Source organism: Lytechinus pictus, chromosome 1 (assembly GCF_037042905.1).
Source record: "Lytechinus pictus isolate F3 Inbred chromosome 1, Lp3.0, whole genome shotgun sequence".
In the NCBI taxonomy this organism is placed as follows: Eukaryota; Metazoa; Echinodermata; class Echinoidea; order Temnopleuroida; family Toxopneustidae; genus Lytechinus; species Lytechinus pictus.
In genome coordinates, this window is record NC_087245.1 from 36,095,775 (window position 1) to 36,109,729 (window position 13,955).

Below are 13,955 nucleotides of genomic sequence, written 5' to 3' on the forward strand. Positions count from 1 at the left end.
GCTAGGATGTGATTATGTTTTAGGTTTGTGGAAAGTGGTTGAAAAATTTTCAGAGATGAATATATTTACTTTGTTAACCAAAGGAGGAAGTTTCAGATGATCTGTGTAAGTTTGTATGGTGGAGTTTATAACGTGGAGAAGGTTTACGGTTCACCATTAAGAAGGGAAGGAAATACAGGCAGAAAAATTGAAATGGAGAGACGAGAAACGATGAAAAGAGGAAATTAGAAGTATTCTTTTCTTGAAAGTGAGTGAAGTCCTGAAAAGGACTGCAAACCAGATGAGATGAACTGAATATGGCTTGAGTAGCGATGGTTTGAGTAGTATAGCATGATGAAGTGAAGAGAGGTTACTCGAATGGTAATGGCGTAATATCGGACCATTCCATAAAAGAGAATTCAAAGTATCAATGTGGGTTTATACCATTACCTCCGGACCGGAGGAAGTCTCATTTCTTGACTTGAATTTATGAAGTAAAGAATAATTATGTTTTTTTTTATGAATGTAATCTGCCGCCTACTCCCTTCAACACAACTTTACAAAGAATGTCTGGAGAGTTAACAAAATTGCTACTTTATATCGCATTCCAATAACTTTGCATGTTCTAGTGCTTAATATTTTAGTGTGACGGAATTTAAAAAATGCAATAGAAACGGACAAAACTATATTTTTATATTTTTTGTAGATGTACTTAGTAGGTTTTTTATTTATTTAAAGGTTGTGCATCGAATTTATTGTCCAAATAGAATGTCATTTTTTTCCACGAATGGGTCATTTCAAATCGGTGTATTCTCTGATTTCTGGAGATTCCTGACTCTGTGTACCACCGGCATCCGTGAAGGTTTGGTAACCCTCATCATCAACAACGACATGCTGGAAGAGCTTAGTTTCATCCTGGCTGCTGGGCTTTAGGTATCCGTCTGCTTTCCCTGTTTCAGAGACACGTGTTATCTCAAGTTCATCACCTAGAATGCAAGGTGGCGGTTTGACCAACGGATTGACGATCATCTCGTACCGCTCTGACGCAGGTGTTACATCACCAAGTCCTAATTGGGTTCGGGATGTCCCGGAATTACCTCTGCGACGAGGAACCGAAGACGCCGGACACTGACGACTCGGGTTCTGAGGTAGATGGAAAAGGCTGTGAGACCTTGATCGAGCCGATTGATTGTCGAGCAAGGAGTAATCGGGCGCACCAAAGACATCATCTGATAGCGTTGTGCCCCGTCCTAGATTATCAAGGTCATCAAGGCTATCAAGGTGACACCATTCTTTATTCGGAGGATGGTCAATGTATCGGAGAGGATCACATGACTTTGATCGGACCGACTGAATGGACGAGTCCGGTTGTTGATCAGACGAACCGCGGGGTTTCCGATCACGTGACCGTCTGGAATTTGCCTCTGACAATTCGGATATGCCAGCTCCATGAACTGAACGATGCAACCTACTCTCCTTCCTCCCACCTTTACCTGTACTGCCATCTACATCCGATGGCAATGGCATTGGACCCCGTTTCTCCATCACACAGGATGTTGTCCTGTACAAAGGGTTCGGGATCATAGGGAATGGGTCGGACATCTTTCCAGAAATCTCAGTCGATCTATTGTCCTCCGATCTCTTGCCATCTACTGTGGAAATCCCTGAGGTGTCGCCATTTGTCAAGCCCCCCTCTCGGTTATCGATGACATTGTACATATGGACGCCACTCTTCAAGGACTTGTCTTCTGCAGAAGGCTGACATTGATCACATTCTGACATTGTTCGATGCGATCTGTAGTGACTAGGTGTCCTAGTCAGAGCATGGGTCTCCAATCCGTGAAGATGAACGTTGATGGGCGGCGGTGACCAAGACACATTGTAATCTCTGTTCCTAAAGCATAGGTAGAAAATGACCAAAAAAAAACGTAAATGATTCTTACTAATCGGCTGCCACTATGATACCAATGTTATTTTTTCACCGCTCCATGAACGCTCCAGCGGTACTGGCGCTGTGACCAGGCCTTAAAGGGAATCGTCGATGGCTTATATGTAGATAGGCCTGTAGCAACGGTTGCGGACTTTACTAGAGTATGGCCATTTTTGCCAGAAACATTTTATCGTGCGGTCAAACTGTTTCTACCGTAAAAAGGATATTGCTTCAAGAGAGGGGTTAAAAGGGGTTCAAGATTACCTCAAACTGAGGGGAAAAGTAGGTTAACATTGCACATCTTTCGCACTAGGATTAGTAGCTCATTTAAAGGTGCCTGTTTTCATTTTCAGAATAGGGTTGCAAAGTTTTATAGGTTCTCCCTGTTCTAAGAGCTGAAAACTTGCCATCTTAAAGATGTTCTGTTTCCTGAAAATGCAAAGTACCTGTAAGTGCAAATTTCTCTAAATCTGCTCCCAGTGCATGTGAAATTAGTTTCCACCGTTCATAACAATCGAAGTTATAATGATAGATAATTATTTTCACTAACATCATAACGGTTAGTTTAACAAACCGAGCTAAAAATTGGAATATGAAAAGATAAAGTAAATTCAGATAAACAAAACACTGCATATTTCATCAAAATCAAACGAGGAATAACGCGCTGATGATGTCATATCACCACTTATTCTTTTGTATTTCGTTATATGAAATCATAGTTTATTCTAAAAATGTGTTCTTCAAGGATGAAAACAATTGGATCGACTTCTGGTTTATTACGCGTGAATAATAATTGCTGCAACTTATTTTGTTACAGCGAAGTCATATTGTTATATACGCACATGAAAATATGAAACACTTTTAATTTCATGTAATGATAATACAAGAAAAAGAAAAGTGGGGATATGACGTCATCAGCCCAGCGAATGAATATTCATAAAATATTGCTAAAGTTCAAAATGCAATAAAGTATCTATTGTCAGATTTTGACGAAAATTTCAGCGTTTTGCTCGGTGAAGCTTACGCTATTAAAATCATTTTTCTGCCGAGAATACCACTTAAAACCATACCTTGAGCGTACATACTGGAATATCCATATGCAGATTGTAATCATGATGGTTATGCCGAATACTGATGACATCACAGATGCTATCGCCAGTACCTCGTAATATGGCATCGATCTTGTAGTCGCTAAAGAGTAAAGACATACAATTCTCATTTTATTCACGTATCATCCATCTTGTAAAGAGTCGTGAATATGATGAACTGAGAGAGAAATGAACATTCTGTGAAGAGGAAAGCCATGCCATTCAAAATATTGGATAGTTTTCTTAATATGCTATAGTAACAAATCGGGTTCCGATATTCATTTGGCATCACGGCTGTGGGTTAAATATGAATGGTTTAGTTTCATAAATATTTCCCTCAATAATGATTTACTTTCAACCACGGTTTCACTTGAAAAATAAACGCAAATGATTTCAAAAATTTACAAGGAATTTACTCAAAATTGAAAGTCGCTAAATAAAAAGCAATCATTTTTATACGGTGGTTACATTTTTTAATCGAATACAATCTGAGCAAGGTCAATAGACGGGAAATATTCTCTTTTAAGGAGTTATTTGACATAATTATTAGACTCCGTGGTTCACGACATGGGAGGCAACGGCAAAAAAAAATGAGTTACTTAGTGTATGCGCGAAGCGCGCTCAATTGCCAGGTATACTGACCTAATAAAGGCATTTTAAGGACTGTGCCATTAGACGGACATGTATCTCACTGATCAAATAATACGAGTGCGAAGCGCGAGCTGAAATTTGTTTTATATTCAGATCTAAAAAGGGACATTATAAGCAAATTTTTGTAATCATGATACGTACCTATCTTGCTAATCAAACAATGGGAGCGCGAAGCGCGAGCTTACATTTTTTGTATATATTGACCCCAAACGGGCATTTTAAGGAATATTTTTTTAGGAATCCATTGAGAGTATATCATCTCACCAAAGTCTAATGCGAGTGCCAAGCGCTTGCTGGTTTTGTTAGAATTACATCTAAACATCTGTTTGTATTCATTATCATGATTATTGACTGGGATAAGGATCAAATTGACTGGGATAAGGATTTTACTGGCAAAACTTGTGAACAAGCTTGGACCTCATTGTTTCACAATATAAAAGAAGGTGTGGAAAATTATGTACCAGTACGCAAGTGTAACACGGATAAGAGACGAAATATTTATGTATCAAAAGCTATACTTAAGTTGTCTAAGAAGAAGACGCGTTACTGGAAACGATATTCAGATGTGAACAGGACTAGAGACGAGAGAGAAATCGACTACAGACAGTATAAACGAGTGAGGAACCAATTAAGGAAAGAAACAAGAGCAGCAAGTAACAACTTTGAACTCGACCTAGTTGAAAACATTGGCCATAATCCCAAAGCTTTTTGGCGTTATGCTAACAGCAAGGTAAAGAGTAAAGGTCGTATTACAAGCCTCATGAAGGGCAATGGACAACTTACTGAATCAGATAGTGAAATAGCAAGTGTTCTTAACGATTATTTCTCCGAAGTATTCACTAGAGAGGACATGGACAGTATACCGGATATACAAGTTCCTTTGCGAAGTGACCTAACCACGCTAAGTGAAGTAAAAGTACAAGAGATAGATGTCAGCAAAAAGTTAAAAAACTTGAATACAAATAGGTCACCAGGACCAGATGGGTTGCATCCTAAAGTATTAAATGAGCTAGCTGAGTCCATTGCTAAACCATTGACATTAATCTGTAACAAGTCTATGCAGGAAGGTAAACTCCCATCGGACTGGAAGCAGGGAACTGTAGTACCAATCCATAAGAAAGGGAGTAGAACCCAAGCCTCAAATTATAGGCCTGTTAGCCTTACGTCCGTTGCAGGAAAGTTGATGGAGAAAATTCTTCGAGATGTTATAGTTACACACTTGCTAAGAAATGACCTACTCACACAGATTCAGCATGGATTTACCCCAGGAAGGACGTGTGCCACTCAACTTCTTTATGTTCTTGAGGAATGGTCAAGGTTATTAGATGAAGGTGAAACAATCGATGTCCTATACCTTGATTTTCGGAAGGCATTCGATAGCGTTCCCCATCAAAGGCTCTTACTCAAGCTAAAGGCACATGGTATAGAAGGTAAACTCCTGAACTGGATTAGAGCATTTTTGATCGGAAGAGTACAAAGAGTCTTTGTTAATGGAGAATCATCCGACTGGTCACCTGTTACAAGCGGAATTCCGCAAGGAAGTGTCCTCGGACCAGTCCTCTTCTTGATCTACATAAATGACCTCCCATCTGACGTAATAAATAGCAGAGTGGTATTATTTGCTGATGACACGAAACTCTATAGTACTGGAAATACACCTTCACAGACGAGTGGTCTTCAAGACGACCTGAATAACCTTATTGAGTGGTCTGAGAGATGGCAATTACCCTTCAATGATGACAAATGTAAAGTGTTGCACATCGGCAGGAGAAACCTTGGAAAAAGCTACCATATGCATGGGAAAGACTTGCAAGTAATGGAAGCCGAAAAGGATCTCGGTGTAATAGTGGACTGTCAGCTGAAATTTCACCAGACATGTGTCATCAGCAGTTAGCAAAGGATACCAACTCCTCGCCATAATGAAAAGGACATTCACTCAACTCACAAGGACAACTCTGCCTCTGCTCTTCAAAACCCTAATAAGACCCCACCTTGAATATGGGAGTATCCTCTGGCATAGCAGATTCAAAGAAGATGCAAGGAGGATCGAAAGGGTCCAAAGAAGGGCAACCAAGCTGGTCAGAGAGCTGAAGAACGTCCCATATCAAGACAGACTCAAAGAATTGAACTTGTACTCCCTGCTGTACAGGAGGAGAAGAGGAGACATGATCTTCGTGCACCAGCTAATGCATGGACTTATCAATCTCCCTCTAGATCACTTCTTCACAAAATCAGTAGGCAGATCAACAAGGGGACACTGCCTGAAGCTTCAGAAAGAGCACTGTAGACTGGACATTCGCAGCAAGTCTTTTAGCAGAAGAGTGATAGATGATTGGAATAGCCTCCCGGAAAGTATAGTCGTCTTGCCAACAACAGAATCATTTAAAAGGCATGTAGATAAACATTGGTGGGATCATCGCTTTGATCTACCATGACTCCCACTCCTCAGCATGCGTACAGTAATAAACTCACCAGACTAAAACCATAGATGGAGTGACCGGGAATTACAGGCCACCGCCTTCTTCCTGTACTAGATGATGATGATGATGATGATTATCATATGCATCTCACGAATCAAATGTTGCGAGCGCGAAGCGCAAGCTGAAAATTTAGGAAATTCAGACCTGAAAAGGGGCATTCTATGGCTTGTTTGTAGGAATTCACTAAGACCATACGTATTTCAATATCCAAATGAAGCGAAGCGCGAGCTAAACAATTTTTGATATTCAGATCAGAAAAAGGGACATTTTAAGGACTGATTTTAGGAATTCATGAAGAGCAGACATATCTCACCAATCCACTAATGCGAACGTAAGCACGGACTGGAAATGTTTTATATTCAGACCTTAAAAGGGGGCAATTGCCTTAAGTAGTCATTAAAAAGAAGCAAATGTCACTACATAAAAACAACAACACGAAGTGTGCGGAAATATATTTGGTATATGTTGACTTGAAAACGAGATGTTTTAGTACAACAGGGTTATAATTATATCTCATTAAACACACCATGCGAGCACCAGGAACGATGAACGCATACTAGTAGGCACAGAGCCAATAATGTTTCATAAAGTTATGAAAAAAATATTTCTTATGTAATATAACATAATATATATAATATAATATTACATAGTATAATATAATATTATAAAGTATAATATAATATTATATAGTATGATATAATATTATATAGTACAATACAATATTATATAATATAATATGATATAATATGATATAATATAATATATTAATATATTATAATGTACAATAATTTCTTCTTTCCCACTACGTTTCTCTTCCTTTCTCCCTCCTTTTCTCCCCCCCCCCCCCCCCCCGTAGTCACACCACTGATTCGGCTTATAATGAAAGGGGAATCGGTCCATCGGAATAAATTTGGAGTGATTTTTTTATAGTTTGTTTAACACTTTTTTTGTCTGACACTGTCTCATTTCGGAACACTTCCTTCAAAACATCAGAAACGGTACTGATTCAAGAACCGTCGTAGGTTCTGCAAGGAACCATTTGGGATATTAAATAATTATTAAAAGTATAGTATAAACATGACAAAGTGCTTGTGCAGGGGCGACATAATGTTTTTCTTTTTATTGATTTAACAATTGTAGGGGTTATAGAATTATACGTCCAATACATCTAATTTTTATGGGTTTTTTTCTTCTATCTTCCCTTTATTATCATTTATCCCCTTTTTTCTAATAATTCAAATATCCTCCTCCCCTTGCGCCGTCCGTGTCTACTTGGTAAAACAATTTTGAAGATTCTATATTCAGGAGGTCATACTTCCTTTTTCTGAGAGCACTGTTGAATGATCACTCCGGTTTTTTTTGTGGATATGTTATCTCCTTCAGCAATAAATTATCCAATTTGTGCTGTACTCTACCCGGATGTAGTAAATGAATAAATATTCATTTCTTGAAGCTATTATTTACATTTGTTATTTATTAGATTAAACTATGGACTATTTCCGGGGTTTTTTTAATAGCCCTTGGATTGGCTGCACATTGAATGTACGAAATGGGAATTGAATCGGTAAAGAACTTCTTCATATCAAGTCCACAAAAATTAAGATAATTGGACACTCATGATAATGAAATAAAAGAACAGAAAAACTTAGTGCGCGGTGCCATCGAATCATGATTTGTACATGTTTTAACTGATGTGTGAAATAAAAGAAAAATGGTGAATATGACTTTTTATTCTACACCTAGATTTAGGAAAATTTTCTGCGTTACGCTTAAAATATGATTTTTCGTTAAAACTGACCTGATGTTGAATTGAATTAAATTTTCTATCGGTAGAACAGTTCAGTTAATCATAACCTCTTACACACTTTACTTTCAACATAATACGCATATGGTCGGCAACTGACGAAATGATACGGAAATGCGTGCTATAGAGACTCCATGAACCCCCTCCCCTCATCTTTTTTCATAGCATAATGACCAATTTAGGGGAAGAGGAGGAATGACCGCCAGTGCAAATAACCGATGAACAAAATGTATAACGTAATAGCAATACTAAACATGTTAAACGTGACCTACTTGTAGTTGTATTTGACGAGGTGGATGAATATGTTGTGTCTGTGGAGAAAACGAACAGCACACAAAATAAACAGCATTTCAGTATACTAAAATTCTAGGTATGTCCTAATATTAATTGATTAGGAAATGCATGGTGTAGACTCCATGACCCCCCCCCCCCCCCTCCTCATCTTTTATGTATGGCCTAATGATCAATAGAGGAAGAGGAGGAATGACCACCAGTGAACCTGGCCCAGTTTGGGAGGGAGGGGGTATACCACGTCAAACGCACTTAATTATGGTTTATGTATTTTCAGATTTTGATTTATGTTGTGTTAATTCATCATATTCATTTTCTGTTATTTTTTCAATTTCCCATGTTTATGTTCTGCTATTAATTTAACCTGTTTAAGTTCTTTTATTCCTGGAGAGCATCGTTGTAGAGCAGATTTTTTAACTGAACCGAATTACCCTCCACTGTTTTTATCGATAATGTTAAATAAAACAAGTTTCAAGTATCAAAATTTATTGATCAATATCCACACACATTGGATCATATTTTACAAATAAACAAACAGACACTTAATGTAGACAATTACAGTGAAACACAGTTACAAATGAAATATATAAATACGAAATACAAAGATATGTATATATATATTTATATAGAAATATAGTGGGCCCCTTAAGAAACATTAAAAATACTTAGGTCAAATAAAACATAAATGAATAAATAAATAGATAAATAAAGAAAGAAATACAGAAAGAAAGAAAATAGCCATACTAAAACATGACCTACTTGTACTTGTTGACGGGGCCATGGATATATCCGTTATAGCTGTGAAAAAAAAAACGAATAGCACACAAAATAAACAGCATTTCAGTATACTAAAATTCTAGATTTGTCCTTATATCAAGTATTGATAAGGAAATGCATGGTGTAGACCATACTCGGCAGAGCAAAAAACATGAAAAAAAGGGGAAAGAAAGAAAAAGGAAAAAGGAAAAAGAAGGGAAAAGAAAGGAGAAAAAGAAGAAGAAAATTAAGAGGAGGGAGACGAGTGAATGAAAATAAGGTCAGGGGAAGACTTGGAAAATAATATTTCAAAAGTATTTCATATCACTGTATTGAATTTTCGCTCACGCTTCGCGCTCTCATTGCACGTTCGATGAGATACAAATCTTCCTCAATAGACTGATATGTAGCTTAAAACATCAAGTTTTGAAGCCAATTTACAAAACATATTTCAGCTCGGACATCGAGCTTTCATTATTTTGTTTGATTTACAAATTGATATTTTTTAAGTGTTCTGTAAAATGCCAGTTTTATGGTGTGAAATTCAACATTTTCATGCTTGCACTGTGCGCTCTCATTATTTGATTTGCCAAGTAGACCTACCTATTGTCTTTGTGTATTCCATAAGATTCTCAAAATATCCCTTTCAGGTGTGATTGTCAAAAACAAATGCCTATCAGCTTAGGTCATATAAAACATAAATAAATAAATAAATAGATAAATAAATAAATAGATAAATAAAGAAATAAAGAAAGAAAGAAAGAAAATAGCCATATTAAAACATGATCAACTTGTACTTGAAGTTGACGGGGCCATGGATATATCCGTTGTCGCTGTGAAAAAAAAACGAACAGCACACAAAATAAACAGCATTTCAGTATACTAAAATTCTAGATTTGTCCTTATATCAAGTATTGATAAGGAAATGCATGGTGTAGACCATACTCGGCGGATCCAGGGGGCCCGAGTCGCCCGCCCCCCCCCCCCTATTGGCAGAGCAAAAAACATGAAAAAAAAGGGGAAAGAAAGAAAAAGGAAAAAGAAGGGAAAAGAAAGGAGAAAAAAGAAGAAGAAAATTAAGAGGAGGGAGACGAGTGAATAAAAATAAGGTCAGGGGAAGACTTGGAAAATAATTTTCAAAAAGTATTTCATATCACTATATTGAATTTCCGCTCGCTTCACACTCGCATTGCCTGCTCGATGAGATACAAATCTTCCTCAATAGACTAATATGTAGCCCCCCCCCCCCCCGCTTCCGCGGCCCCTGATATACAAAACATGTTTCAGATCGGACATCGAGCTTTTATTATTTTGTTTGATTTACAAATTTGATTTACAAATTGATTTTTGTGTTCTGTAAAATGTCCGTTTTATGGTGTGAATATCAACATTTTCATGCTTGCGCTGTGCGCTCGCATTGTTTGATTTCCCAAGTAGGCCTACCTATTGTATTTGTGTATTCCATAAGATTCTCAAAATGTCCCTTTTTAGGTGTGATTATCAAAAACAAAGGCCTATCAGCTAGCGCTGCGCGCTCGCATTTTGATTGGTGAGTTATGCATACCTCTATATTAATTCTATAACAAACTACTTCAAATCCCCCTTTCATAACAGTGTGCATTCTTTCAAAAATTTCGGCTCGCGATTTGCGCTCTCATTAATTGTTAAAAAATATATCAACCCATGAATCCTATTCATGAATACAAGAGTGCTTAAAATATTAAGTTTTCAGGCCTTAACGTTAACAAACTTCATGTTTTTGCTTATGTTTTCAGATTTTGATTTATGTTGTGTAATTTCATCATATTCATTTTCAGTTATCTTTTCATTTTACCTTGTTTATGTTCTGGTGGATGAATTCGCTGTGGAGAAAACAGATAGCTCACAAAACAAACAGCATTTCAGTATTAAAATTAATTGCATGTCATTTATTTCACGCCTCCGTTTGTAACTCTACGATACAATATTTTTTCCCCTTTCTTTCTTTTCCGCTCTCCCCTCGCCCCTACTCTTTCTCTCTCCCCTACCCCCCCCCCCCCTCTCTCCCCCCCCCCCCTCTTTCTCTCCCTCTCTCCCCCTCTCTCTATGCTTATATAAAAGTCCACTCATCAAATTTTCATTAAAAATGCAAATCAAAAACATTACCAGAAAATAAGTACTACAGTACTTACATGGAAGATTGCTTGTGATATCCGTAGTTGAGTTTGTTGTAGCTAGAAGTGAAGCCGGTAAATAGAAAAACGAGAGCCTTGGATTTGAATTTATTTAATTTTTATTAGCGGTAGGTTGGGGGTACATGTGGTAATCTAGATTAACTGTAGTTCCGTTTCACTTTCTTGTCTTTTCGTTGGATTAAAAAATATGTGTATGGTTGTTACGGAAAAATATTGAGGAAAGAAAAAAAAAAGGTCACTGCTAACAGTCATGCCAATACCTCTCCCCCGTAAAAACCACTGGAAGTGTTTTCATTAACATTTGTCATTTAACACGCCATCTTGAAATCAATTGGCTGTCATACACAGGTGGGTAGCTGTGCAACACCCGACAAGTCATTGCATGAAACGCCCCCCCAAAAAAAAATAATAATAATGAATTACTAAATATAAAAAAATAATAACAATAATGATTACGATGATAAATAAAAATAGTAAATAAATAAATAAATGAATATTTAAATAAATAAATTAGTTAATAAATGAATAAATAAATAAATAAATAAATAAATGAATATGTAAATAAATATGAAAAAATCAAAGAAAATAAAATAATAATAACAATGATATAGTAATAATAATACTGCTATTAATAATAATTATAATGATAATAATGATGATGATAACAATAAAAATAATATCAATAATGATAATTTCAATAATAATAATTACAACAATAATGATTATAATAATAATAATTGAAAAAATGGAAAAAATATAAAATTTATAATTTCATTATCGGAAAAAAAAGGGAAAAACCACTGAATGGAATGGAACATCTTGGGCCGTTGGTGTCCAGAAGGAGAGTAGACTAGAGCAGGTAAATGGAAATACATAATAAGGCATTTCTACATTATCTTGAAATGTGACATTATGAAACCTGTTGGTAACAGTTTCACTGCATTGATATATTATTGTTTTCAATATTATCTTTATCAGTAACACTACTGAGGAAGATCATCATTTTATTATTCATATTTACGGGACTAATAAATAGTACACAAAATTAAAAAAAAATTGGCTATTATTATTATTATCATTATTATTATTATTACATCACCGTTTATGCTTTTGAAAGCGATTCAATTTTTGAAGAATATATAAAAGAAATGATATAAGGGTTTCTTACAAAATTGTCAAGTGAAACAACAATGATTCTTCCCTGAACATGTGGAATTAGCATTGTTTAATACTTTATGGTTCATTCAAGTTGGTCCTTATTGTTAAATCTGAGAAAAGTGAAATATTGTATAATTCAAACAATAAAAAACAAAAGAAAAGGTGAGTGATGGACATCATCGACTGACTCATTTGCATGTCACTGAGTTGTGCACATCACGGTTTTGTGAAAAATAAGCGAAACTTTAAAATGTCATAACTTTCTTATTTTACATCCGATTTTGATGAAATTTTTAGCAATATACTGGTTTGATTTTTCTCTATTTATTCAAATCAACATTTTCCTGGGGTGGACTTGACCTTTAAATGGTTCGACCGAACACTTAAAATATTAGTTTCAGCTTAATGCATGGTTGGATATCATCTTGGAAAAGATTGTCACCTCTCCAGCCTTTCACATGTTGATTTAACATTTCATGTTTAAAGTGTTTAATTTACATGACTATTCAGCAAATTATATTGGTTAATTTCAAGAGCAACGTATAGTTATAATATGGATTAAAATGCATCGGTTGAACTTCTGATTTGATTTTGTCGCCAAGGTGGAATCCAGTGTCATGCGGATACTGTACTTACTTTGAGCATTTGCTAGGCAGATTTGAGAAACTCCAATTTGTAGGATGATTCCAAAACAAATTCTTGTAGTCCGCCACCTGACACACGAGCCTGTCTTGTTAGAGATTTTAGAACTATCCATCATTAAACTTTTGTATATGTACAACGACATCAAACAGCTTAAGATTATTCTGTCTTCCTCGTTTATGCTGAAAGTACACACTACGATAAGAAATCACGTACTGCTGAAAATGAAAGTAAAGCGATTATATTCCCATCCTTAAAAATTGTCACGCGAAGATTTGAATTATGACTTGATAATCAAAACTGTAGAGCACCGTTTAAAATCGGCTTATAGAAGTCCGTTGATACTTGAATAGTATATTTTTTTTACCGAGGCGAAAAAAGGGGCGACCGGAATCTTATCGTGTTGCTTTCTTTGTGTAACTTATCTTGGTGTTGTTATCGGGTTTTTTTTTCTTTTTTTTTAGGAATCGGACAGATAAAGGGTATATGAAAATACATAAGCAATATAGCATTCACTTCTAGCCTGAAAGCCCCCCCCCCCCCCGCCCCCTCATCCCCCAAATTTGAAAAATGTCATATGACGCCCCTATGATGCTGTCAAAATGTAACCACTAAGAAGGAAATAAAATTAAAACTTAAGTTCAAAGGCCAATTAAGCGATTCTGAAACTAGATATGGCCAAACAAATTATTGTCTCTGAATTGTATTCAAGGATAATTATTTCAAAGGTATGGCCTGTCCAGGCTTATAGGCATTCGACTTGGTAAAATTCCAATCTACGCAACATGCCCAATCACATCGATTATGATGTAACATAACATTAACAAGAAATGTTTGAAATACCTTGCATTATACATGTATGTCATAACTCCATTCCGGCAAGTAGCGTGTTTATAATCAGATGATTATAAAATACCCCATGAATTATAATCTAATCGAAAATCTAAAACTGATACCAATTTACTGTTTTCAGGGCGGATTCAGGATTTGCCGGGGGCATTA

At 36.2% G+C, this 13,955-nt stretch overlaps 1 protein-coding gene across 1 annotated transcript; it reads right to left on the reverse strand.

Annotated features, from left to right (window-relative positions):
* On the reverse strand, positions 1-13,220 carry LOC135154677 (uncharacterized). The gene is made up of 6 exons (XM_064101556.1): positions 12,948-13,220; positions 11,151-11,192; positions 8,983-9,021; positions 8,205-8,243; positions 2,980-3,100; positions 1-1,873 (listed from the first exon to the last, which is right to left on the reverse strand). The coding sequence occupies exons 1-6, from the start codon at positions 13,096-13,098 to the stop codon at positions 772-774; spliced, it is 1,494 nt and encodes a 497-aa protein (XP_063957626.1). The 5' UTR covers positions 13,099-13,220; the 3' UTR covers positions 1-771.
* Between the last annotated feature and the right edge of the window lie 735 nt (positions 13,221-13,955).